We start from the raw sequence: 27,977 nt of genomic DNA, 5'->3' as shown, positions 1-27,977 counted from the left end.
TCCAGACTGGTTTTATAGATTTATATGTCTTTTCATAAAAAGCAGTTACAATCTGAGGACATTCACGGTAGTTTCAATGCCAGCCCAAGTCCACCTTACGTAAATCTCTCCTCTCATGGGTGACATTAATTCTTACTGATAACTGTAGCAAAGTCTCTTGATTTGTCAAACTCATTTGCTATCATCAGGTTCACTATTACATAAAAGATTTTTTGTTCCATCTTTTTCTTTATCAGCAGACAACCAGGTTTTCCTCAGGTTGTCAAAGACTGTCAGCGTCTGGGAATCCTCCCCTTCCCAGTCACTCCAGTTCAGCCCAGGACTGCCTTGTTCACCAGATGACTGCATGTGGGACAGGTTTTCACTGATCAGTTCATTTTGTTTCCAGAGAAACACACCCTAGTGATGGGAGTACCTCAGCAAGTTACCAGTCAACTATTTGAAAAGTGTTTAAAAGTTTAGAGGCTAAAATCTGACAGTCTTTAAGTTGGGATGTCAGGTCCTGCAGCTGAGTCCAGGATCTCGGAGGAGAGCCCAGCCTGGGCTCTGGGCAGAGAGCGGCCCGGCAGTGGTCCTGCCCACACACAGCACCGCCAGCTCCGGGGACACCCAGACTAGCGTGCGCTCAGGCCATGGTGGGACGGGCTCTTCTTTGTAATGTTAGTTTCACTTTGTTTTGAAGAAGTACATGAGTGTTGTCAACTTTGGGCAGATAAAAAGGAAACCATTTAGCCTGATTTAATATAATTCTGTTGCTTCATTCTATATGCTCTTAATTCAACAGGCAGACTGAAAGGGGAAAAGGAATCCTGAGCATTCTGAGACAAGGCGACCACACCGCAGCCGAGAACCAGCCATGATGTAAAAGCGCATCAGTGCACAGATGCAGTGTCCTGGGGCCTTATTTCTTCAGCAGCCACGGTTCAGAAATTAGTAGTTATTTAAAAGAATTAAAGGTCTCAGGGCAAAAAAATTTAGTGTCAATTTTGAAGGTTTTGCAAACTGAGAAGGTAACTTGGGGCTAATTTGGGGGCCTATTTAATTATTTAAATTAACCAATTATGGTTAGGTAAAATACAGAATTGCAAATTAAAAATTCAAATGTGTAACAAAGATCCCAGTTCTCCTTAAAAAAATAAAACTAAGTACATAAGATTATATTACAGATATCAAGGGAACTCCAACCATCATCAGAGATTACATTTTTTATATAGAAAAATAACAAACTTTTACCCACATACATTTAATTAATGTGAAATAGAACTACAACATTTTATATAGTATGATTTTTCTGCTATAAAGACTGTTTGCTGAAAAATATATTTTGTGCAAAAATTAAAGGGACTGTATTTCCAGAAAGTAGAAAAGGGAAGATGAATTGCCAGTGGGCACCCAACGTCAGGAACAGGATTTTCTCCAACACCTACCCCACTGCCAGCAGTGGGAGTGGTGACAACTGGTGACATAAAAATAAAGATTTTATATTACTTTGAAATAGATAATGCCAGATTATTTCAATATTATGAAAAGCAAACATTCACTCCTGACCATTGAAAGACATGCCCTAAAAAATTCTATTCTGTTCTCAACATTAATCTCAGCAGGGGGATGAGGGTGGTGCAGATGGCAGACTTAAAAAGAAAACATACAAAAGGAATATATAAAACATTATGCATTTAGTACAAATAATGAAAAATGACTTGGTGACACACTTTCTAAGAAAAGTTATTTTCACATATTTTTAAATCCTGTAAAGACCAGGTGTGTGTTGCAAGGGGTTAAAAACAAGTCATTGATGAATGATAACCAGTTTTAGTACAGTTCATGCAATTATGTATCTGTGTTGGAAAGCTACTGTCCAAATCACAACATGTATACTCTGCCACATGATTACATATTAAAATCACTTAAATTACTTTTATTTGGTGCTGACAGAGCTCTTGAGAAAGTGCTATACAAACTGAAGGTTATAGAAATTTTAAAATTATAATCTGAAAAAACCATACAAAAAGAAGCTTTAGAGTTGCAGGGCATTATAAAATCCGTAATGTGGTTTAAGACAAAAAAAAAAATCACCTCTTTTATGTTTAAAAAAATTGCTAGTATAATCCTAAAAGTTCAGAATTGTGTTATCAACAGCAAAAGGCCCCAGGTGTGGGGTGGCCATGCTGCCCAGGGCGGGGGTCCTGCAGCCGCCAGCTCGAGCCCGCCACCCACATGCAGGGATGTGGAAAAGGCCCCGTGACCACCCCCACCTGGGAGGGGCTCTAGCACTAACGCACTTACACTCCTCTTTCATCTACCCTGTTAGAGAGGAAGCTGCTTTTAAAAGAGATTATCAACAGTATAAATTCTGGTAAAGCACTGAGAATTAGGTATGAGATTTTTGGCACAAAGCACTTTTAAATTCAACCTCATTTTGCAAAGTATCGATCTGGAATTTCTCATTTGAAAATAAAAACTTAGAACATACACATAAGTGTGTAAATGATTTCATGAATGAACAAGTTAGATTCCATGTTTCCTTAAACACTGCACATACGTTCCTTTACTCCAGAACCAGGGATCTGCGTACACACACCTCCATGCTCCACATATACAGACATTGCACAAGTAACATCGTAAAGTACACACTAATGCAGTCTGGTAAGATCAGGGCTTGCCTTTCAATATGATTCTTTAAGTACTCAGAGTCAGTATTATTTCCCAAAAAAGCTAAATGACCAATTTCAGAAAAAGAACGCCTGCTATCTTTCCTTGACCCCTAATATTAAAATCTACACCAATATATTTAGGCATTTTATTTATGTGTTTCTGCATTTCAAATTCAGCAAAACCTGTTTTTGATGTTTCTTATATCATTCCTTCAATAACAGGAGAAGCTTCGTCTAATGTAAAAAAATTAAAATGCGTCCACAGGGCAGTAATTTTTCAGAGATCTTGCTCCATTCTGAAAAGCACTGCAGAATAACATTTAAGTCTCTCAATTTTCAGACAGCCAATTAGGTGCAAAGTCTGCGAAAAATCGTGTAACATACCGTGATAGCTGGATGTGTCTTACTGCACAATGTAATTCCATTTCCTCCTCCCTGAGGCCTGTTAGGGTATGCTACAGCTGCTGAAAGGATTTCGGTTTTTCTTGGTCCTCTGTCTGTTGGGCCTGAGGTTGATGACATCTCCACCATTGAGGGTACTTGAATTCTGACCCAAGTGACTCCCAGCAGACGTGCTAAAGACCCCTGGATAAAGTGAGGGACAATACAGATGTTGACACTGATGGACCGCAGGCTCATCTACTCAGACTGTGTACCCAGTTTCTTAGTAAATTAGCGACGTTTCAAGTATTTACAATATGAAGCTTTTGTTTTCACTTCATTTGTTTTTAATAGACAATAACAGAGTTCCAAGTTCAAAAGGAACCGGGAGGGTAGCTGTGAAGTCTCTCCGCTGCCCGCCTCCCCGCCCCGGTCCCTCAGAGCCCCGCAGCGCTGCTGCACGCACATGTGGGGTCAAGGGCGCGTGGAGTCCTTCCTCCCTCTGCTGCCCAGAGGCGACACCCTGCACACTCCTCTGCCTGTTTTCAGTAACAATCTGATTTTGAAATTTGAAATCTGTATGATCACTTAAATAACTTCACTTACTGACTTCACATCATAGAACTTCCTCAATAGCACCCATCTTGTTATATGTCATATTAATAAAGACACTGCACATGTAAGAGCTGGTACTGATGGCAGATGTTTCCATCCAGGCTAAAGCAACAGCAAAATGGTCTGCAGATCCTCAAAGTGATGAGCAGACAAAAGGGATGAGCTAAAAAAAAACTTCCAACTGTTATGGTTTTCATTTTGCACCATGATGGTCCCAAAATGTAACCTCCAATCCATGAGCTATTTACCATCCATGATGCACAAGACTCTGCCTGAGACACTTTGGGTGACACAATGACAGCCAAGACTGTTCCTGCCCAAGAGGCTTACACGCGGAGGGTGCAGCGACGCTGCAGGACACACGCTAGGCATCATGAAAGAGACGTGCGGTCGCACAGACAGCTCAACAGAAGGGTCAACCACATCTAACTCGTGAGAAAGGACAAACGACAGGAAGGAGGGACTGGACCCTGGACACATTTAAGAGAAGTGAAGGCTGTGCTCCAGCCAGAGTGAAGAGCTTTGGACAGAGACCTCGAAGGATGCACAGTTCCAGACAGAAGATGGGAAGGGGAGGCCATTCTTGACGGAAGAGCCAACGTGAGCAAAAGAGAAGACTCAAGAAACAGCGGGCCTTCAGTGGAACAGTAAACAAGGTACGTGATGTAAGCGGGCACGAGCTGCGCGGGAAGGATCGACCAAGCGGTCCTCAAGCGCTGGGATGCGGCAGGCCTGCACTGCACGTGCTCACAACCAGGACGGAGCAGAGAGGAGAGCCCTCTGCTCCAGACTCAGGAGACGGGAGGAGACAGGGTGGCCCAGAGACCAGACACACAGCAGCTTCTCACCGCGGCCCTGTCATGGGCCAGAGCATGTGCGGGGTCTGACAGTAGGAACACAGGCAATAAAGAAGGGGAAGTAAGAGAAGTTAAAACAGGTCAAGAAAATGCCGTGTGTGAATGTGTAGTGAGGGTGGGGTGCAGGCAGGCGTCCTTAGGACAGGACTGGTGCCTGTCCTCCCAGAAATCACCGTCCAAAGTCAGACACAGGCAGGTGGTCCCTGCTCCCCGGTGAGCACGACACTCTGCTGGCATCGCACGCTAAAACCAGGCTGGGTACTGAGTGAGGCGCGGGACAGGGAGAAGGTGCGGAGACAGCGACTGTCAAGTCAAACAGGAGAGGCCTTTAGAAAACTCCTCAGGGAAAAAGGCTTCTAACTCAACATACCTTTAATAAGAGAGCTGATACTCCTAATAATCTCACATTTCTTTAAAGAATTGAGCATACTGTATCTTTTTTTTTAAGTAAATATGATTATGAATGGAAAATAAATCTACCAGGTAAACATGAGGCTAAAACTTTCTGGGTACTTACCAATTTTGTTACTACTTGAATGCATTGATTCTGGATTCTCAGTTACTTGTTGTTTAAGCTTTTGAAGATATTTTTCAGCCAAATATTTAAAAACTGGAATGAAAACAAAACCAGAAACCTTGCCAGGTCAGTATAATCTGTGCACATAAAACCTGTTATTTTACATCACTTATTATATTTATGAAACAAATTTAAATTTTAAAATTTCCAAATTTAAAATTAGAAGTATACAAATGAGTTGAAAAAATCCAGCTTCTAAAAATTATCTGAGTAATACCTAATTACAATGGTAATACCAAGAAATACACAGTGGCATTTTATTAGTAAAGAAATAAAATAACATTGTAGTCATTTGCTCTTTAGTTTTAAGTATACCTGAATAGTGATTAATATTCATCCATACTAATCTGACTCAGTCTTAAAAAGATGCCTCTTTCTTTAGGTGAGAAGTATTACTTAGAACACTGAAGCAACAATCAAGCTGCAGTCTAACAAAATAAGTAGCAATTCCAGAATGAGATTAATAACCATCCTCCTTCTCCAATCCCAGAAAGTAAGAAATATAAGTTAAGGTTGCCGTGACTACCTAGCGGGTGTCCACTGTTGTGTTTCAGGGCAATGCAGCAACTTTAGAAGGTACGCTTGAAAAACACACGTACACACACACACACAGTTAGCTGTATTTTTAAAGATAAAAAACAGAACAAAAGCCCACTGGAGTTCTGCTGTAGAGTAAGAGCTATTCAAAGACATTAGTAAGTAAGTAAGGAGCAGTATCAAGCCTTCACACTACGTGACAACATGTAGCAATGAGAAACCCCATCCTCATTACAAATGAGACTTCTAGAACTTCTCTGGTGGCACAGTGGGTAAGAGTCCGCCTGCCAATGCAGGGGACACAGCTGGATTCCTGGCTGGGGAAGATTCCATGTACCACAGAGCATCGAAGCCTGTGGTCACAACTGCGGAGCCCGCCCCCAAGAGTGCGCCGTGACGAGGGAAGCCTCCACAGTGAGAATCCCATGCAACGTGGGCAGAGGGCAGCCTGACTCCTCACAGCTGGACAAAGAGCCTGCACAGCAACAAAGGCCGGTGCAAGCAAAACTCAATAAAAACATTAAAACACAAACATGATTTCCAAACAACACAGAGAAAAGGCATCAGAAGAAAAACAAACGTCTTGCTATTAATGCTAAGAAGGCACATTACCTTCACTGACGTTCAGATCCTCCTTCACTGAAGTCCTGTAGAATCTCAACTTCAACTTTTTTGCTAGTGCCTCGGCTTCCTCACTACACATCAAGTTTAAAAAAAAAATGCATGTGAAGGTACATTGTGAGCGCTTGTTTTATTACATTTACTGCATACAGCTGGGGGGGGGGGTCAGTGCCTGGGGGGGTGAGTGCCCGAGGTGGGGGGTGAGTGCCCAAGGTGGGGGTGAGTGCCCGAGGCAGGGGGTGAGTGCCCGAGGCAGGGGGTAAGTGCCTGGGGGGTGAGTGCCCAAGGTGGGGTCTGTGCCTGGGGCAGGTGGGGGGGTGTCAGTGCCTGAGGGGAGGTCAGTGCCTGAGAATTTTCAGTTGTCATTGCTCTTGGGGGGTAAACACCAGCCATCTCACAGTAATTGTAAAATACACTTTTCCATAAAGTCACTAATTCTAGCCTTAGAATAGCTAAGTATCCCTTTTCTTTATCTAATACTTTAATTTTCTCTCTTCCATTTTTAAAAACACTTGAATTTAATTACACTCCAAGAGTCTTAACTGCATTACTTATTTTACCCCTATTGGCTACAAAACTACCTTGCTGCCTAAGCCAAAGCCAGTAGGCTGAAGCGTCTCCAAGAGGGACCCTGATTCCAGTCTCATTACAGCCGCTGATTCGCTAAAAGATTCCCAGTGACTCCTCTGCCCACACTGCCCTCCCTGTAATCACGTTGGTCTGTGTCATCAGTGACACGCCAGTGTGTGACTCAGATTTCCTAATGAGCGCCCTAAGGGGCACTGTGGCTTTCTTGCCCTTCCCTCTCTGGGATCACATGCCGGGGACAGAGGCTGCCACGCCATAAGGACACTCCCCGCTCAAGACAGGGGCCTCCTGCCTGCAGCCAAGCAAGGGCGCCAGCCTGACAGCAGACCCCCCGCCCCAGTCAAGCCTTCCAGGGACCACAAGGCCCCACAGCATCTTGACAGCAACCTCATGAAACGCCCAAAACGAAGCCACCCAACTAAGCCACTCCCAAATTCCTGACCCACAAAAGCTATGAAGTAACATTTGTGGTCTTAAACCACTAAGTTTGGGCTAATTTGTTACACAGCATCAGACAACTAATTAACCTACCAAAAAAAAAGTAAGGTAAGAACCAGGCAACTATTTTCAAAGTCAGCAAAATGTTAATAATGCAATAAACTAATACTTACAGAGAGAAATTATCTGGATGTCAAACGCTGTACATACATGTGAACATAATGGTACTGAGTATACAAAACAGTGTGAATCTGAACTGCTTACCTATTTAAACTCATTAACATACTTGTGCTAGATACTAGAACATACAGAGTTAACACTCATACTCTGTCTGGGTTTGACTTCATACAAAGACCTGGACTGAGTTGCAAGGACCTAGAACTCTAAAAGGGCCTCCAAAATGTATTCCTTTAATTTTCTTTACTTCTGATTCAGTGTGAACTTTTTAAAATTCAAGCCAGTCACACAATAGCTCACAGAAAATTTTAAGTATAAGCCTGTCTTTTGTAAGTCTACGCAAAGAAATAAAATAGGTTTTAGCTTTGTAGAATTACCGCCACCCCCTCAACAATAACCACCTTACTTCTTTATACAAGAGTCATCCAGGAGATCGATCTTATTTTGAACGAGTGCAGTTGGTATGTCTCCAACTTCAGCCACCACTTTCTCTCTCCAACTAGAAATAGCTTCAAAAGATTCCCTGTCTGTGGTAGAGAATACAAGCACACAAGCCTGGGCCCCTGTAAGGTCACAAAATGAAAATGTTATTTACATTAATGAAGCAGTCCTGTGCGAGGTGCGGGCAGCTTTTATGTACTCAAAATGATTTTTATGTAAGTAAATGTTGAACTCATCTTTGTAGCACTGCTTATTTTTTAACATATAAACTCTATTTTCTATTTCAAAGAACCAATTTTTACTAAGAACAGTGGTTCTCAAATCTGTGCAAGTGTCAGGTGCCCTCAAAATTATACACATTTCTTGTGAAATACCACAAAATACTAATATGTTTAATGATCCCATAAGAGCCAGAGAGAACAGTAAATTAGGCATGAAGAACAGGCTGCTGCCAAATACTTCCTGTTAATACCTGTCACTTTTTTCTTAATTTCCTTCAGTGCAGATTTAAGAAAAACCACAATTTTCTCATTCTAATTTACTTTCAAAAAATCTGTATTATTCTATTTTAGGAGAATACCAATGATGCTAAAGAACACAACTTAAGAACCAATGCCAGACTTCCCTGGTGGCACAGTGGGTAAGAATCTGCCCGCCAATGCAGAGAACAGGCGTTCAATCCCTGGTCTGGGAAGATTCCACATGCCGAGGACCAACTAAGCCCAAGTACTGCGACTACTAAAGCCTGCACGCTCTAGGGCCCACGAGCCGTAACAACTGACCCCACATGCTCCAACTCCTAAAGCCCATGTGTGAAGAGCCTGGGCTCTGCAACAAGAGAAGCCACAGCAATGAGAAGCCAGTGCACCACCACTGGAGGAGACCCACTCTCCGAAACTAGAGAAGGCCCGTGTGCAGCAACAAAAACCCAGTGCAGACAAAAGTGAAAATAAATAAATAAATATAATGGTGTCTACATGTCAAAAAAAAAGAACCAGTGCAGTGCCAAGAGTAAAATATTTATATATAATAGAGAGGAAGAAAGTTTTAGTTTTTCATTGTGTTCAACTTAATTCCTGTATCAGATGCACTGACAATATTTTAATCATCAACTATCATATTAGGTTGATAATATTTAATTTTAAAAATAAGCAGCAATCTTCTGGAAGAGGGTTTTTACAGATGATTAGCTCTTGAATCAGGCAGTCTGGTAACAGAAGCAGGTGACAAGAGAAGACAGTCCTGGAGTCAAAGAGGATTCCTCACTGCTACTCCTTCCTTCCAAATCCCTCAGGTGTGAGAGTTTCCTACTACTCAGAGGCAAGACACAAATACTGGGCTACTAGGACACTCTGAGGCCAAAACAGAGTTGTTTATCCCCTGAGGGAATTTGGTAAAAAGCCAAAGAACAATTAATGAAGGGAAAACCGGCAGTTCACTATGGCTGAAAAGCAGATGCTTCCCTCCACTACAACAGGCTTGAAACCAAAGAATAAATCAATTATGCAAAACTCAGGGCTAGGGGACAGGCAGACTGATAAGACACACCCTGAGACACTCTCACAATTGAAGGAGAAAGAAACTGAAGAGATCACAATAGCATACTGGACAATAAATTTATGTTTAACTCTCATATTTACTTCAACTATAAATAGAACATTATTTACTCATACTTTAGGAAACCATTCTTTGTTAATAAAATTGTCAGCTTTAAACACAGAATTTTATATCCAGTCAAGTGTCATTTAAATTTGAGGGTCCAATAGGGTATTTCCAAGTATACAAGGTCTCAGTCACAAAAAACAAAAAAAACAAAAAACATTCAGAGAAGTATGTAAACAAAACAAAAACAGCCAACAAACAACAAAAATCTAAGAAGATAGTGCCAGAGGTAAGGGCAGTAAGGATGATTAAGAAAAGCTCAATTTTGCTTTTAAAAAATCAAGGATCAAAGGATAAAAGTCTGTCTATAAAACTCAAGATTCTTTAGTGGGGGGCTGTGTGGAGAGAGCCCGCAGGGACTGGGAAGGGGCACAGAGCCCGCTGGGGAGGAGAGAGAGGGCCCTGGACTCGACCAATCCACAGGGAGGTGGGCGCAGGGGAGCTGCGGGTCCCCTCCCACACCTCCAGTACTAGCTACAGGGGTGCTCTTCAGAGACCCCTGGTTTAGTGCACCCGCTGAGTGTCAGGAAGCATTTAACAGGAGGCTTCCTGGGTGCTGTTTTGGATCCGTCAGGAATTCTCTGGTCCTTATTAATTTCTGAATATTCATGAATTAAGAGCAGAGGCATGCCTTTCTGGGGCTGAGGAATGCTGAGAAATCCAGGCATTTCCTTCCTTAGTTTTTCAATACGGTGATGGTGATAAGTACCCTTTTCCTTTTAACAACTCTCTCTATTTGATAAGGATCACCTCGTGTTTTGTAAGTCTGGAATTTTACTCTTTATCTTTGCTGAGAATAACTACCTTGTAAGACAGTATATATGCCCACACCATGTTGATTAAAACACTTTTGCTCCATCAGAGCTTGGGTCCCCGTGTTTTTATTTCTTTTACTATTTCTGGCTGATTCCCTGGAGCATGAGAGCTGGCTGTGTAACCCAGGGAATATTAGCCTCTCTCCTCCTTTCACTTTCTCATCATCAACTCCGAACCACCAGGTCCCGGCCCGTTAAAGGACCAACATCTGAGGACTTGACGCCTGGAGAGGAGGGGGGGGGCGGTAAAAACCTCAGCTTGTCTCCACTGCCCCTAATTAGGGCGGATGCCAGCTGCCTGCAGCAGTAACCGGCTCATCACTGCACCCGCTGCGGAAGGCTCTCCTTCGTTCCCTGCTTCTCACTCCTACACCCCACTCCCACCCCGGGGTGTGTGTGTGTGTGTGTGTGTGTATGTGCGTCTCACTCCTACACCCCACTCCACCCTGGGGTGTGTGTGTGTGTGTGTGTGCGCGCGTGCGCGCATCTCACTCCTACACCCCACTCCACCCCGGGGTGTGTGTGTGTGCACGCGCGTCTCACTCCTACACCCCACTCCACCTGGGGGGTGTGTGTGTGTGTGTGTGTGTGTGTGTGCGCGCGCGCGCATCTCACTCCTACACCCCACTCCACCCCGGGGTGTGTGTGTGTGTGTGTGTGCGTACACGCGCGTCTCACTCCTACACCCCACTCCCACCCTGGGGGGTGTGTGTGTGTGTGTGTGTGTGTGCGCGCACGCCTCACTCCTACACCCCACTCCCACCCGTGTGTGTGTGTGTGTGTGTGCGCGCGCACACGCGTGTCTCACTCCTACACCCCATTCCCACCCTGGGGTGTGTGTGTGCACGCGCGCGTCTCACTCCTACACCCCACTCCCACCCCTGTGTGTGTGTGTGTGTGTGCGCGCGTGCGTCTCACTCCTACACCCCATTCCCACCCTGGGGTGTGTGTGTGTGCGCACGCGTCTCACTCCTACACCCCACTCCCACCCCTGTGTGTGTGTGTGTGTGTGTGTGTGTGTGTGTGCGCGCGCGCGCGCGCTTCTCACTCCTACACCCCATTCCCACCCTGGGGTGTGTGTGTGTGTGCGTGCATCTCACTCCTACACCCCACTCCCACCCCTGTGTGTGTGTGTGTGTGTGTGTGTGTGTGTGTGTGTGTGTGCTTCTCACTCCTACACCCCACTCCCACCCCAGGGTGTGTGTGTGTAGGTGGGTTGTAAGCCAAGACAGAATCTTAAGCTAAAGGCAATCACCCTAAGAATAATGTGTGACTATCAAACCAAAGGAGACAAGTAGAAGTATCCAATTTTAAATGAGAAACTACCAAACAATTTAACAGCCCTACAAAAATACAAAACTTGAACTCAAATAATAGAAGTATCATAGAAAGAGTATTTCCAGAAAAAAAATGGGACACAAATCTCTGAAGCAGGAAGGTCCACCTGGTAGACCTTCAGAGTGGACGCTGTGACCACCACACCTTTTTTTTTTAAATTTGTAATAAAATTACCTTATATTTGTATCACTGTTAGATTTTACCCATTTTTAAGCTACGTGAACATCTCATCTTATGTAACCTAAATATACCATCAAAATGAAAAAGAAGAAACAAAAAAGACCACTCAGATTACTTCTGCAGTTATGATAATCCTGACAAATATGGGACTAGTTATTTTAACTTCCTCTAACTGAACAAAGCTAGTGGAGGTAATGGAATTCCAGTTGCACTATTTCAAATCCTGAAAGATGATGCTATGAAAGTGCTGCACTCAATATGCCAGCAAATTTGGAAAACTCAGCAGTGGCCACAGGACTGGAAAAGCTCAGTTTTCATTCCAATCACAAAGAAAGGCAATGCCAAAGAATGCTCAAACTACCGCACAATTGCACTCATCTCACACGCTAGTAAAGTAATGCTCAAAATTCTCCAAGCGAGGCTTCAGCAATACGTGAACCGTGAACTTCCAGATGTTCAAGCTGGATTTAGAAAAGGCAGAGGAGCCAGAGATCAAATTGCCAACATCTGCTGGATCATCGAAAAAGCAAAACAGTTCCAGAAAAACATCTATTTCTGCTTTATTGATTATGCCAAAGCCTTTGTGTAGATCACAATAAACTGTGGAAAATTCTAAAAGAGATGTGAATACCAGACCACCTGACCTGCCTCTTGAAAATATGCAGGTCAGGAAGCAACAGTTAGATCTGGACACGGAACAACAGACTGGTTCCAAATAGGAAAGGAGTACAGCAGGGCTGTCTACTGTCACCCTGCTTATTTAACTTATATGCAGAGCACATCATGAGAAATGCTGGGGCTAGAAGAAGCACAAGCTGCAATCAAGTTTGCCGGGAGAAATATCAATCACCTCAGATATGCAGATGACACCACCCTTATGGCAGAAAGTGAAGAGGAACTAAAAAGCCTCTTGAGGAAAGTGAAAGAGGAGAGTGAAAAAGCTGGCTTAAGGTCAACATTCAGAAAACTAAGATCATGGCATCTGGTTCCATCACTTCATGGGAAATAGACGGGAAACAGTGGAAACAGTGTCAGGCTTTATTTTTTTGGGCTTCAAAATCACTGCAGATGGTGATTGCAGCCATGAAATTAAAAGACACTTACTCCTTGGAAGGAAGTTATGACCAACCTAGACAGCATATTAAAAAGCACAGACAGTACTTTGCCAACAAAGGTCCGTCTAGTCAAGGCTATGGTTTTTCCAGTGTTCATGTATGGATGTGAGAGTTGGACTGTGAAGAAAGCTGAGCACTGAAAAATTGATGCTTTTGAACTACGGTGTTGGAGAAGACTCTTGAGAGTCCCTTGGACCGCAAGGAGATCCAACCAGTCCATCCTAAAGGAGATCAATCCTGGGTGTTCACTGGAAGGACTGATGATGAAGCTGAAACTCCAATACTTTGGCCACCTCATGCTAAGAGTTGACTCATTGGAAAAGACCCTGATGCTGGGAGGGATTGGGGGCAGGAGGAGAAGGGGACTACAGAGGATGAGATGGTTGGATGGCATCACCAACTAGATGGACATGAGTTAGAGTGGACTCCAGGAGTTGGTGATGGACAGGGAGGCCTGGTGTGCTGCAATCCATGGGGTCGCCAAGAGTTGGACACAACTGAGCGACTGAACTGAACTGAGTATTTTATCCATTCATACAGATGAAACTGTGATGCATTATGGATATTAAAGTTTAGGAAAACCCAAAAAGCTAAACAAACAAACAAAGCCTGTTCTAAAAGATACTAAAAAAAAACAAAAAATAAACTAAAAGAAGACTCTTCTTACAGAATTTTGACTGAGGTACTGACCAAACAGATGACAAACACCAGATTCTAAAATGTGTGTGAGATCATTATTTGCCAAACTTATAAAGAAAATGGCTACAAATCTATTACACAAGTCTGGAACTCCCTCAAGTTCTTCAAAGATTTTTTAAGAATTGAGAAGAAGTGGAAAGGCAGGAGATTCTCGAAGGATCTCCTTAAAGAAGCACTGCCCGTACCCAAGCTGAGAAAGCATGGGATGGTGGGACCAGCAGACAAGAGCTGCATCTGCAGAAAAACTGTGCCTCCACCAACAGCAGGACCAATATCACACGTGGATCTCACACGGGCAGAGGTGAGCCACGTCCAAGACATAAGCCGGCGCAGGGTCACTTCAAACCGCATCCAACAGGGCCACTTCGGGGCACTTGGAGCTGGCACCAGGAAAGATGGGGTGGAGCACTGACTCCCACAAAAAGGAAGTCAGCTGACAGAATCAAGGACACATTGGTCCCTCAAGACCGGGAAGCACCGAGGAAGCCAGGACAAAGTCCAGAGAGAAAAGCACCTGCCACCATCCGCATGCAGAGGCCCCGGCCCCACACCACCCTGCCACCCTGCCCCGTGCCCGCTCCAGGGGCCTCGGGGTCTGGCCTGCTCGGGAGGAGCTGGCAGTGAAGCCATTGGCATTCCCCTCCCAGACCACAAGGCTGGTCCCAGAGGAAAGGAGATTTAGTTTCCATTATCTGGCTATTCCTACTACCAAACTGAGATACATTTATGACTAGAAATCACTGAGGCAGCTGAGAAAAATTAGGAGTTGGCCTGGATGGGAGGTGAGTTTGAGCGAGAATGGTACATGTACATGAATGGCTAAATCCCTTTGCTATTCATCTGAAACTATCACAACACTGTTAATCAGCTACACTCCAATATAAAGCTGAAGAAAGAGTGCACAGAAGAGACATGAGCTTAGGGTATTGTCAAGGAAAGGCCTTCTCCTCCTACCAGCTGCTGCTGCTGCTAAGTCACATCAGTTGTGTCCGACTCTGTGCGACCCCACAGACGGCAGCCCACCAGGCTCCTCCGTCCATGCAAACGTAAAGAGGGGGTGAGACATAGAGCCACGTTTCACCACCTTCAGGAGCAACGCCTCGCCAGCATACCAACTGTAACTATTTTTTTTAGTGTGTTTATTTTTCATTGGAGGAGGACTGCTTTCTAATACTGTGTTGTTTTCTGCCTCATATCAATTATAACTATACTTCATTTTTAAATGACGGTAAAAAAAAAATAATAATAAAATAAAATAAAAGGACCCCACACTGCACTCCATTCTTTTTCTTCCTGCAACCTCTAGCTCTGTTAGTGCTAGACATCTTTGGGAAAGTTAGTGTTTTAATTTCTCTGTTGTTGACACTGACAGGCAGGTAGTGTCTTCTAGTCATATATTTTACAAAGACCTTTATTTTCCTACTATTCAACATACCTTCAATACTGCCTACCCTAAAAACTGGAGCACTGGAAAAGTTTCTTCAGCATCATAGGTAACAGAAAGCCACCCATAAATGGATCACTTCTAACAGTTAATGAACTATCCCACTTATGCACAGATCAGAATACAGAGCCCTGGATAAATTTTTGGTGTCAATGACAAGATCAGCAATAGCCAAGTATTTATTCCTCATTAGCAAGATCATTCCAAAAAAATCACCATATTTTAATACAATTCAGAAAATACTCTCCAAGATACATAATATGCAGAGTTAATTCTGTCCTCAAACCACTGACAGATACTACAAGACAGTCTACAGGCTGGTCCAGAGCGGCTGCTGAGCAGCATCAGTGTCACCTGGGAGGCCCTGGACATGCAGACTCTCGGAGCCACCCACAGATCCTCGCAAGTCAGGCGGTGTTTTAATGAGCTCCCCAGGGGATTCCTGTGCACAATCAAGTGGAAGAAATACTACTCCAGAGAACACTAGAAAAGGCCAGTTGGAATCACAAGACTTTAAAAACACTATTATAGACATTACTAAGGATTTAAAATGCTGGCCCTTGTTCTTTCTTGTGTTTATAACTTACAACCAGTTTCTTGTCCAGAGCTATTCATTTTCCAACAGTTTATATTCATTTATATTTGTGAAATAGTTTTGTGGTTTTTTTTAAGAAAATAAGTGTTTTCTTCTACTTATGTGAGTTCAGTTTAGTTGCTCAGTCATGTCCAACTCTTTGCAACCCCATAGACAGCAGCACACCAGGGTTCCCAGTCCATTATCAACTCCCAGAGCTTGCTCAAATTCATGTCCATTGAGTCGGTGACACCATCCAACCACCTCATCCTCTGTCGTCCCCTTCTCCTCCTGCCTTCAATCTTTCCCAGCACCAGGGTCTTTTCCAATGAGTTGGCTCTTCGCATCAGGTGGCCAAAGTATTGGACTTTCAGCTTTAGCATCAGTCCTGCCTATGAACATTCAGAACTGATTTCCTGGTTGGATCTCCTTCCAGTCCAAGGGACTCTCAAGAATCTTCTCCAACACCACAGTTCAAAAGCATCAATTCTTAGTGTTCAGCTACTTATGTGCATAATCTCAAATAACAGGTCTTAAGTCTAAAATCTCATTTCCATGTATTTAGTCAGAAGCATTTTTTTTTTTCTGAGAACCAAGTCACAGTAAAAAACTGCAATGAAAATCTCTTTTATGTTGTATGCAACTTTCTAAGTATGGTTTCTACTGCCAAGGGTGGACTTTCTCAAGAGTTTAAGAGCAGTCATCTGGGATGTTAAAGGCTTCCTAATGTGATCTGCGCTCTGTTCTAAGCTACTGACAAGGAGATCATGTTTCCACATGCCTCACTGTGCAATTCAGCCAATATTCTAAGAACGTAACGATGCCTTGGAGCAACTATCTTGCTGTAATAGGTCTTTTAGATGAATTATAATAATTTTTTTAAGAAATAATTTTTATGTATCTTGAATAACACATTTTTAGAATAAAAATTAGTAGGTAATAATTTTTTAAGGCATAGTGTTTCAATCACTGAATCTCCATCTGAAGTCATTCTGCCCACCTTACCTTTTTTCTCCCTACTCTTTATTTCTGCTTAATTAAATCATCACTGGAATCTACACCAGAAGCAGATTTTACCTGGTGCCAAGCTGTCGCCCAGCGCCCCTGCCTCTGAGAACACCTCTCCCTCTCTGAACAGCAGCCTACAGTTTAGGCAGCCAACCCTATCGACTGCCCTGGGGGGGGGGGGCACATGTGCACCAAGCCGATTAGGTTAATCACTTTCTTCTGACTTCTCACTGTAATCTGGTCAAAGGTGGTCTGATCAGATAAAAGCTCTGGACTTTTCATGCACAGTTGTGGGAAGTAATCCTGGGTCCCCAAGGATGTGAACAAAGCACTGTAACCTTGCAGCCAAGAGGAAAATCAACCTGAGGAGGAACCCCACACGGGGAGAGGGCCAGCTGGGAGATTAGCAAGGCTACTGTCCCAACAAACTGCAGCTGAAAGCTACTCCCACTAACAAGTCAACAGGTAAAATAAGTCAGCCTGAAATCAATTTTCTGCTGTCAGTAGCCAAAAGCATTCTTATGGAGCCTCAAAAAAAAGCATAAAAGAATGTTCAATACGTCAAGTTTACATAATGTTGCCACTATTTGTTCCTTAATTCAAATAGGGATATGAGGGGGAAAAAGCTAAGGCTTAAGACCTGATTCAGTATCCACCCTCTGCCATTTTAACAGAGTTGGCTAAAAAAAGTTACATTTTAAGAAACACTTTAAACAGATCTATTTATACACTTATGATGGCTTTAAATTAAAATGTTAAATACAGGGAGATCAAATCTGTTTAAAGCCTTCTAGTCCAAATGAAACAAAGGGAAAAGAAATTTGAATATCACCCATTGTAAATTAAGATGTAAATACTAATAATTATGGGCTCTCTTTTTAGTTTCTGGCAAAGAATGTCTTTTGTAAACGTATGAAAGAGAAATGGATGATATATGCAGAGTACATCATGCGAAATGCCGGGCTGGATGAAGTACAAGCTGGAATCAAGATTGCCAAGAGAAATATCAATAACCTCAGATATGCAGATGACACCATCCTTAGGGCAGGAAGAGGAACTAAAGAGCCTCCTGATGAAAGTCATAGAGGAGAGTGAAAAAAATGGCTTAAAACTCAACATTCAAAAAACTAAGATCATGGCATCCAGTTCCATCACTTCATGGCAAACAGATGGGGAAACAAGGGAAACAGTGACAGATTTTATTTTCTTGGGCTCCAAAATCACTGCAGATGGTGATTGCAGCCATGAAATTAAAAGACATTTGCTCCTTGGAAGAAAAGCTATTACAAACCTATATAGCATATTAAAAAGCAGAGACATTACTTTGCCAATAAAGGTCCGTCTAATCAAAGCTATGATTTTTCCAGTAGTCATGTATGGATGTGAGAGTTGGAACATGAAGAAAGCTGAGCACCAAAGAATTGATGCTTTTGAACTGTGGTGTTGGAGAAGACTCTTGAGAGTCCCTTGAACTGCAAGGAGATTCAACCAGTCCATCCTAAAGGAGATTAGTCCTGAATGTTCATTAGAAGGACTAATGGTAAAGCTGAAACTCCAATACTTTGGCCACATGATGCTAAGAGGTGACTCATTTGAAAAGACCCCGATGTTGGGGAAGACTAAAGGCAGGAGGAGAAGGGGACGACAAAGGATGAGATGGTTGGATGGCATCAACAACTCAATGGACAAGAGTTTGAGCAAGCTCCGGGAGTTGGTGATGGACAGGGAGGCCTGGAGTGCTGCAATCTATGGGCTTGTGTTCAAACAGTTGGACACAACTGAGCGACTGAACTAAACTGAACAAGTTAAAACAAGAAGTCTGTGACAAACTGGATGAGCCAAGTTAAAAAAATTAACAGATAATAATGAACACAGTCTTATGGCAAAAACTGGAAAAAGGGTTATAACCTCAACTGCAATGGAAATTAAAATATTTTTAGCTACCTGGTCTTTTTCTTTAAATAGGGACCCAAATGATCTCCTTAACTGTACAATTCCAACATTCTCTCCTTTTTATTCATATACAAATCAAATCATTTTTGACATTTGACCAGTTCTTTAACTTTATTTTGAGATAACTGTAGATTCACATAATTTTGTCTTATTAAAAATATATAACAGTAATTACTTTCTCAAAAAATAACCACACTAATGAAAAAGTAATACTGACAAATCACAGTTTTAAAAGCTTAAAAAGAAATAACCCAACCTATTTATTTATCACAAAAAGAATACATTATATACTGAGAATTTAGAGAAAAAAGCTAGGTAGGTAAAAAGAGGAATTCTGTCCACAATTTAGTCTTAGATTCTACCATGGTAGCTCCTTGCTTTCACTTGTACCTCATACTTCTCTGAACTTGTGCAGCCCTGAAAAGGCTTTACCCACACATTAATGTCATAACAAAATGCCATTTTGTTTGCCAGAGTTTTCTTTTTCTTATATTAGTTTCCATTCTCTGACTAAACTGAACTAAAGTCATTTCCCTGGAGTCAGAAAAGACATTTCATAGTTTCTGACTTACTAGGTCTGGGAATGCCTATATGAGTCATGTAATTCTAAGGCAGAGACAAACAGTCTATAGTATTAAAGTATTATTTACCACCAACAAGATCTTTATAAGAATAATGGCCTGGGGTTTTAAAAAATACTTTGGAATTAATTTAAATATTCTTAAAGAGAAATCCTTCTATGGGGAACAAAAAAGGCAAAATTCTTTGTTCAGCCAAAAGAACACATCCAAACAGACTAAAGACACCTACAATTTACCTCGATAGTAGGCCTTGGTTATCGCATCAAACTCCTCCTGACCTGCTGTATCCCATAACATGAGCCTGACGTCTTCGTCATTAACTCTGAAACAAGAGATGAATATATTTTATATGCAAAGGCAATGTCTTTATTTTTAAAATCTGGAGGTATTAAAACTACACTGTGGGCTTCAATCTGAAAAAGTCTAAGTGCTTTTAAGTGCTGATACCATTAACCACAGAGCAGAGTGACAGACACCCCCAACGCTGTCACTTTACACGATTTGCAGTCGCCTGCCGTGTTTTTTCCTTCAACAATAGTCACAGACAGTGGTCGCTCTAGGACTAGCACCAGAGGGGTCCACACCGGCAGATTCAACCAACCGCAGGCAGAATATATTTGGAGGGCTTCTCGAGTGGCTCAGTGGTAAAGAAGGCATGGGTCTGATCCCTGATCCTGGGAGATCCCATGGGCAGCAGAGCCACTGGCCCTGCGAGCCACACTATGGAGCCTGTGCTCCGGAAGCAGGAATGGGAACTTCCGACCCCGAGCCACAGCCCCTGCAGTCACGCCCGAGAGCCTGTGCCGCACAAGAGAGGCCTCCGCGATGAGATGCCTAGCACCGCAACTAGAGAAAAAGCCCACTCGACAATGAAGACCCAGCACAGCCAGAAATAAATAAAATCACTGTTTACAGATATGTGGGGAAAACTCTAGAAAGTTCCAAAAGCAAAACTTGAACATGCCATGCGCCCAGCAACCACTCACACAGCATTCATCTTGTATATGATGCTATAAGTGAGCTGGAGGTAACTGAAAGTCTATGGGAGCAGTGTGTAGGTTAAATGCAAATACTATGCCATCTTGTACGCTGAACAGCGTCTACGGAGGCTGGTGTCCACAGGATCCTGGCCTGTCCTGAGAAAGCTGCCCGCTCCGGCCGCCCCGCTCTAACGCGGAGAGACAGGACGAAGCAGCTCACCGCGCTGCCTCCCTAACGCACAGGCTGACTGCTCTGTCGCACCTGCGGTCTTGCTCGCAGGCCGCAGTCCTTCTATAAGCCGCTGCCAACAGCAAGTCACCGCTCTGCGCGAAAACACCCGGCAAGGGGCCTTCAAGCTCCTGGTTACAAGTGCATCAACCAATCAATACATAACTTCTTTTTCTGCATTCTTCTGTTTGAAGACACCTTATTTAATATATACTGCTGATTCATCAACTTTGAACTCATGGCCAAAAGCACTATTACTGGTACTTGAAAGAAGTGTCTTCTCCATGAGGCACATCACAGCTCACCAGCCAGCACTTCAGTTCTAGGCTTGGGGCCGTTTTAAACAGCAAAACCAACAAAACACACAAAAACAGAACATGAAAAGGCCACTTATGCACTTGTGAGAGGTAAAACAAAAAGGGGGAGGTCGTCTCGTTCAGCCTCAGCCAGAGCTGTGTGCGCAGGTGACGCAAATGTTTTGAGGCTCTGTGCATGTCCATGAATGGGGTCCCGAGTCTGGGGTTGCAAATACACTTTAGCAGGTAGTGAATCTGAATATACAAAGTCCACAAATAATGAGAAGTGACTGCATACTTAAAATATTAATATGGAATCTATAAATAATGAGGGTCAACTATACACTTAAAACATTAATTTGGTCCAGATAACAAGTACAAAAATAAACATCATCAAGATTTAAAATGAATCCTCTTAAGACATCTAAGAAAGGAAGCAAAAACATAAGAATTTTTAGAAAGAAGGTAAACAGATTATAAATTCAACAATTTTTAAAACAATGAACACAATTATTTCTGATGCTAATGTCTGGGACAGTTAAATCAGATTTGTTTAATGTTACTTATTTCTCTGTGATTAAATTTTAGTTTGTCTCCTACAATTTAAAATAACCTCAAAAGTTCTCAGGACTAAGGACAAAAATCGTTACTTTGACGTGTTTTAGAACCGGATTTCCTTTTCACAGGTGTATTTAATCCCCTCAAATCTTTCTCTTATTTCTTTAAAGTAAAAATAATTAATTCTCCAACTTCTACATAGTCCTGTCCAGTTTTAAAAAAAGAGACATTCTATACAAACAGATCCCTTAATATATGAGATGAAAATTACTGTGAAAGGTAATTTTCCTTCCAAATAAAATCATGGACAGAAAGCTCAGTAGAATCCAGCACTACTTTCTGTTTAAGAAGTGCCCACGACGGGACTTCCCTGTGGCCTGCTGGTTAACAATCCGACCTGCAGCGCAGGGGACACGGGCTCAACCCCTGGTCAGGGAACTAAGGTCCAGAAGCACGGAGCAACTGAGCCCGTGTGCTGCAGCCAGAGTCTGTGCCCCGCAACGAGAGGTCCCATGTGCCACAACTGAGACCCAGCAGAGCCAAATAATGAGTCAAATTGTTTAAAAAGTGCCCAAGGTGCCACCAATAAACATAAAACAGATATCTAAGATAGAAACAAAGAGAGAAGGGAGAAGAGTAGCAAAAAAGGAGGAAAATGAGAGAGGAAAGGGAGAGAAGGAGCAGGGGGGGAAAAGACGGTGAAGACGCACCAAGGAGCGAGTGACTGAACACGCTGCCACTGGACTCCCAGCTTTGTGCTGTAACCAGTCACCACCGTTCTGACACCGTCATCAAACACGCTCACACACCAAAACCAAGAGGGTAAAGTGGCCAAGTACATACTGGATTTGTCGCTCCAAAAAATCAACTCCAATGGTTTTCTTGTAGTCTTTTGTAAAAATGCCTTTGCAATACCGCTGAATCATACTTGACTTTCCAACTGCACCATTCCCTACAACCACCATCTTGATGGCCACTTCCATATCTTCCTCCAACATTTTTGGAGTTGAAAAGGTTTCTGTGCCAACTTTAATTCCAGGTGATCAGATCTTCTCTCTCAAACCTGTGGTTTAAAATGAAATTATTTTTTTCATGACATAAAAATAAGCTATAATTATTTTATCAAGAAATAATCAAACTGAATTCCAAGAATTTTTTCCATGATGAAGGGCCCCCCTCCCCACTCTGTTCATTTAACTTAAATTCTCTGAAAAGAGAGACAATAATATTCATTTTTGAATCCTTACCAACAGCACAATGTATGACTTTCAGGTAGTGATAAATGAATAGATTCTGCCTTTCACAAAGATTAGACTACGGGCTTTAGAGTTGAGCCCTGATTTAAAGTTGCCTTTTACTGGTTCTGTGCTCTTTGTGAAATTATTGCTTATCCCTTTCAAGATTTAGTTTTCTGAAGATATTTAACCTCACAGGATTGTTGATTGATACAAATAAAGCACTTAGCAGAGTGAAAGTTAAGCATTCAAAAAACGGTAGTCTCATAGACAATAAGAAATCCTCCATAGATAGTTAACAGTAAATGGGAAACAAATACCAAGTCTAAAGAAACTGCTCATCATCCTCACAGGTGATATTAACATCCCTAGATCCGCACCCAGAAGAAGGGCTTTGTGTAATACTATGCAACGAAGCGGCAGCTCCAACTCGTAAGCTACAGCACGTCAGCATCCAGCTTACAGTGAATACACTGCACATCATCTTACAGCACACGTTCACTTCTTTACGTTCAGACTAGTCATAGTTATTCACACAGTCAAAGTAATAGTACGTGTACTGTTTGCATTTTAGACTGAATGAACAGTCCAGACCCTTGGAACAGAGGGCTAAGTTTTTCATATTTCTTAAAATTATTAATGTTATTTCAGTTCCTACCTATTAACTGTTATATTCTAGCTACCTGAACCAAAAATTCATTTATACAACCACTACACAAAACATGTCTGAAATGTGCAGAGCATTCCTTTCTTTGTCCCTAATGGAGTCTCAGTAACTGGCCCTAGTGCATGATAAACTTGCATGATTTAAGAAGCATCTAAAAGCACTTGTTAAAGTGCAAGTTCTAGGTCTCCACTTCATACATAAAATATGGATAAATACAGAAAGACTTATCCTCTTGAATGTTCTATGTTACATTTGACAATTGAAAGAAAAATCATAATACTGTTCAATGTGGTTTTCAATATATGTAGAGAACACATTTAAGACAATTATTTATACATGGGAGAGGACAAAAGGATGTGAAGGGAGGTAAGGTTTCTATACTTCACTTGAGCTTGTAAAATGCTAACACCAATACACTGTGATAAATTATCTATGCAGCTAAACAAGTTACACAAAGAAATACTAAAAAACACGAGAAAACATGATAAAACAAAATGAAATTCTAAAAACACCATAAAGACATCAGAATGTAATTGACATTTAAAGAGCTGTCCACACAACAGCAGAACATTCTTCAAGCACCCACTGAACATGTATCACATCAAACAACCCTCAACAAAGTTAAAATAAAGAGACCACAGTGGACTCAAACTAGAAGTCAGTAACAGAAAGATAACAGGAAAGTCTCCAAGCATTTGGAAACTAAAAACAGATTTCTCAATAATCCATGGGCCAAAGCAGAAGCTCAAGAGAAATTTTAAAAATAACTGAACTGAAATAAAATGAAAATACAATGTGTCAAAAATTTGTGGGACACAGCTAACATAGTGCTGAGAGAGAAAATTTACAGCACTAAATGCTTACCCTAGAAAAGAAGAAAAGTCTCAAAGCAACAACCTGAGCTCCCACCTCAAAAAACTGGAAAAAGAAGTGCAAAATAAACCCAAAGCAAGCAAAAGGATGGAAATAATAAAGAGAAGAAATCAATGAAATTGATGTAACTATTAGGAAAATAAAATCTGTAACTTTAAAAACAAAAAGAAAACTACAAGCTCAGGTGATTTCACTGGAGAATTCTACCAAACTTTTCAAGAATGATACACACTCTCCCCCATAATATAGAAGAGGAGGAAACATATTATTATATAAAGCCAGCATTATCTTGATACCAGCACCACACAAAAACAGTACAAAAAAGAAAACTAGACAGACAGTCCCTCATGAACATAACGCAAAAATCTTCAACAAAATATGAGTAAATCACATCTAGCAATGCATAAAAAGAATAACCAGAACCAAATGGGCTTTACTTGGGAATGCAAGGCTGTTTCAACACTCAAAAATCAATGTAATCCACCACATTAACAAAGTAAAGAAGGAAAACCCCATCACCATATCAACTAATGCAGAGGAAATATTTAACACAATTCAACATCCATTTGCAAGAAAATTTCTCAGCAAACTAGAAAGAGAAGGGGACTTTTTCAGCCTGATAAAGGGCATCTATTAAAAACACACACACACACACACACAAAGCTACAGCTAACATCATACTTAATTCTGAAAGTCAGACTGCTCTCTGCCATAAAGTAAGAACAAGGTAAGGATGTTCACTCTCACTGTTTCCGTTATCATTAGGCATAGCCAGAGCAATAGGCAACAAAAATACACAAAGTGTTTACAGATTAGGGGAAAAACTATCCCTATTCACAGATGACATGATTGTCTATGGATTGTCCAAGGAATCAAATAAACAATCCTGAAACTAATAAGTGAATTTAGCAAGGACACAGGATACAAGAGTAAAACACAACACCGAACTGTATTTCTAATATCCTAACAATGTACAATTTGAAGCCAAAAAAAATTTAAATGATATTCACAATAGCGTCCTCCCAAAATGAAATTCTTTGATATGAATCAAATTCAGACACGACTGAGTGACTGCCCTGACTGAAAGGTGGAGAAAATCATACCACCCAATTTTAAGACACTATAAAGCTACATTTATCAAGAAAGAGTGAAACTGGCAAAGAGAAAGATACAGAAATCAACACAGCACAGGCCCAATACAACACAGGGCCCCAAAATAGACCCACGCAAATACAGCCAATTGATTTTTGACAAAAATGCAAAACTATTAAATGGAGACAAGGCAGTCTTTTCAACAAATGGTGATGGAACACCTGGACATTCATATGCAAAAAAGTAAACTTTACCCTAAATCTCACACCTTATATAAATAATTCAAAATAGATTATAGATCTAAATGTAAAACTTTAATATCTTGACCTGGGATTAGACAAAGCTCTTAGACATGCTACCAAAAGATGTACAAAAGGAAATACAGATAAATTAAATTTCATAAAAACTAAAAATATCAACTCTGTGAAAGATACTATTAATACTAAACAAGTTATAGACTGCAAGAAAATAGTTGCAAAACATACCTAACAACTTGTATCCAGAACATATAAAGAACCTTTAAAAGTCAACATAAGAAACTACCAAATTTAAAAATAGGTAAAAGTTTTGGCCAGATATTCACCCAAGATTATATATGCCAAGTAAGCACACGAAAAGATAATGAACAGCTTTGGCCATTGGTTAAAGACACACTGGGCTCCGTTGCTGCATCCTACTCTTTGCGACCCCACAGACTGCAGCCCACCATGCTCATATTCTGTCCATGAGATTTCCTAGGCAAGAATACAGGAGTGGGTTGCCATTACCACTACATGCCTATCAGAATGGCTAAATTAAAAAATCTGACCACACCAAGTGCTAGGCAGGAAGTGGAGCAACTGGAACTCTCACATTTTGCTGGTGAGAATGCAAAATGATAGTCACTCTGGAAACCTGTGTGACAGTTTCTTAGAAAGTTAAACATACTTTATGTGATCCTACAACCCGAATCTTAGCAGTACCCCAGAGAAACAAAACCTTATGTTCACACAAAAACCTGCATAGGAATGATTACAGCAGCTATAGTCACCATAAACTAGAAACAATCCAAACGTCCTCCAGTGGATGCATATCCATCCAACAGAATCCTACTCAGAAATAAAAAAGGATAAGCTGTTGATACATCCAGCAACTTGAAGGAATCTCAAAAGCATTATACTAAGTGAAAGAAGCTTACATGTGGTATGATCCCATTTACATGACATTCTGGAAAAGATCAGTAATTGCCAGGGGTTGGAGTGAGGGGGAGTTTATGAGAGGACAGACAGCGTGAGTGGTTGGAGGTGACAGAACTGTTCCATGTTCTGACTATTACGGTGGTTACATGAATCTAAAATTCACAGAACTGCACACTCCCCAACAAAGTCCACTTTATCACATAATAATGTTTAAAAGAATAAAATATAAAGAAAAATAAATGGAATCAGATCTTAACACAGGCAGTCTGACCCTTGTGATTATCAGCCACTCACTTCTCTACAGACTAAAAAGAACTATACCAACACAATCAAGTTCTTAGAAAGGTACAATTCTGAGTATAATACCTTAAAAGCTTGACAGTAACACTGTATAAGTGTTCTATTCCCAAGTTTAATTTTACAATCAACAGCAGCCCAATACATTAGAAAAGGAAGAGTTAACTCAATGATCAAAACAGTGGATTTTCCATCACTGCCCGTACTTCAACGCATGTATGAATATACTTACACAAACACGGAAAACCTTCTCAGGTTCACTGAAGTTACCTGGGAGATATCCTGACTTGTATGAAATCTAGAGACGTAAATAATCCTTCTCAGACTGTAAAGTCACTTGCCCGGGCCGTGACAGTGAAGCTGACCCCTATCACACCCTCAGGGTCCCCGCGGGAAGCGACTCTGCGGCCCGGTGTCAAGAGGAGCGCGCAGCCGGCTCACTCGTATTCCAGGGGCGCCCGGCAACACCCCGGGCAGGGTGCGGCCAGGCAGGGAGGGGCCCGCTGGCTGAACCCAGTCTGGAAGTCAGGGTGGGCTCGGGCCCTATCCCAACCAACCCCGACCCGCACTGAACGGCCCGCCTGCCCGCACCTCCCGCATGAGGGCCTCGGGACCACGTCCAGGGAGACGGGGGCGAGGGGAGACCCGGGCGTGGGGAGACGCGGGGAGAAGGGAGAGCGGGGAGGGGCGGGACGCGGTGGCCTGAGGGCCGCGGGGCGCGGGGAGGGGCGGGGAGAGCGGAGCCGAGGGGTCGCCGCCGGGCCCGGGCCCGCGCTCCAGGCGTGCGCGCGGCGGCCGGGTGGGAGCGAGCGCCCGGCCTGGAGGCCCCGCCGCGCCCCTGCGCAGCCCCCGGCGGGCGCGTCCCGGACCGCGGCGAGAGCGAGGAGTGCGGCCGCCGGCCCGGGCGCGAGCCGCTACTCACCCTCCCTGCGCCGCCCGGCGCCCGGCGCCACAGCTCCTCCGGGGCGCGGCGCAACCGCCGCCTCGCCGCGTCCGCGCGCGCCTGCCCCCGGCCGGGCGTCCGGCCGGCTCGCACCCTCTTCGCTCTTTAGGAGTGACTGGGATGCTTCGGGAACTTTACTGGCAGCAGGGCTCGGAACGGGCGGCGCGCAATACCTCGCCGCGAAGGGCCGGGAGCGGGCGCCCGGCCTCCCCTCAGCCCGGCCCCTCCGCGCTCCGAGCATGCGCCGGGCTCGGGATGCGCACGCGCGCACCGGGCCCCGCCCCCCAGCCGGCCGCCGCGCGGTGCGCGGGGCGCTACCTGGCCGCGAGGGGAGGCCGCCGGGGAGGCGCTGCACGCGCTTCCGCTACACGGGG

General features: G+C 42.9%; 1 protein-coding gene across 4 annotated transcripts; it reads right to left on the bottom strand.

The window, feature by feature from the left end:
- Positions 1–7: 7 nt before the first annotated feature.
- On the bottom strand, positions 8–27,832 carry RAB23 (RAB23, member RAS oncogene family). 4 transcript variants are annotated; one of them, XR_010660110.1, is made up of 8 exons: positions 27,583–27,765; positions 22,162–22,381; positions 19,492–19,577; positions 7,852–8,008; positions 6,234–6,316; positions 5,025–5,117; positions 3,039–3,239; positions 8–1,456 (listed from the first exon to the last, which is right to left on the bottom strand). XR_010660110.1 is itself a non-coding variant. In XM_065913374.1 (7 exons), the coding sequence occupies exons 2-7, from the start codon at positions 22,314–22,316 to the stop codon at positions 3,100–3,102; spliced, it is 714 nt and encodes a 237-aa protein (XP_065769446.1). In that variant the 5' UTR covers positions 22,317–22,381; positions 27,777–27,832; the 3' UTR covers positions 8–3,099. The 4 variants fall into 4 exon arrangements, 3 of the variants coding, with proteins under 3 accessions (XP_065769446.1, XP_065769445.1, XP_065769447.1); XM_065913374.1 differs by lacking the exon at positions 27,583–27,765 and adding an exon at positions 27,777–27,832 and having other exon boundaries at positions 8–3,239; XM_065913373.1 differs by having other exon boundaries at positions 8–3,239.
- Between the last annotated feature and the right edge of the window lie 145 nt (positions 27,833–27,977).

This window comes from Muntiacus reevesi, chromosome 20 (genome assembly GCF_963930625.1).
Source record: "Muntiacus reevesi chromosome 20, mMunRee1.1, whole genome shotgun sequence".
Classification (NCBI taxonomy): domain Eukaryota; kingdom Metazoa; phylum Chordata; class Mammalia; order Artiodactyla; family Cervidae; genus Muntiacus; species Muntiacus reevesi.
The sequence above is the reverse complement of the archived record's forward strand: the minus strand, read 5'-3'. Positions and strand labels throughout refer to the sequence as shown.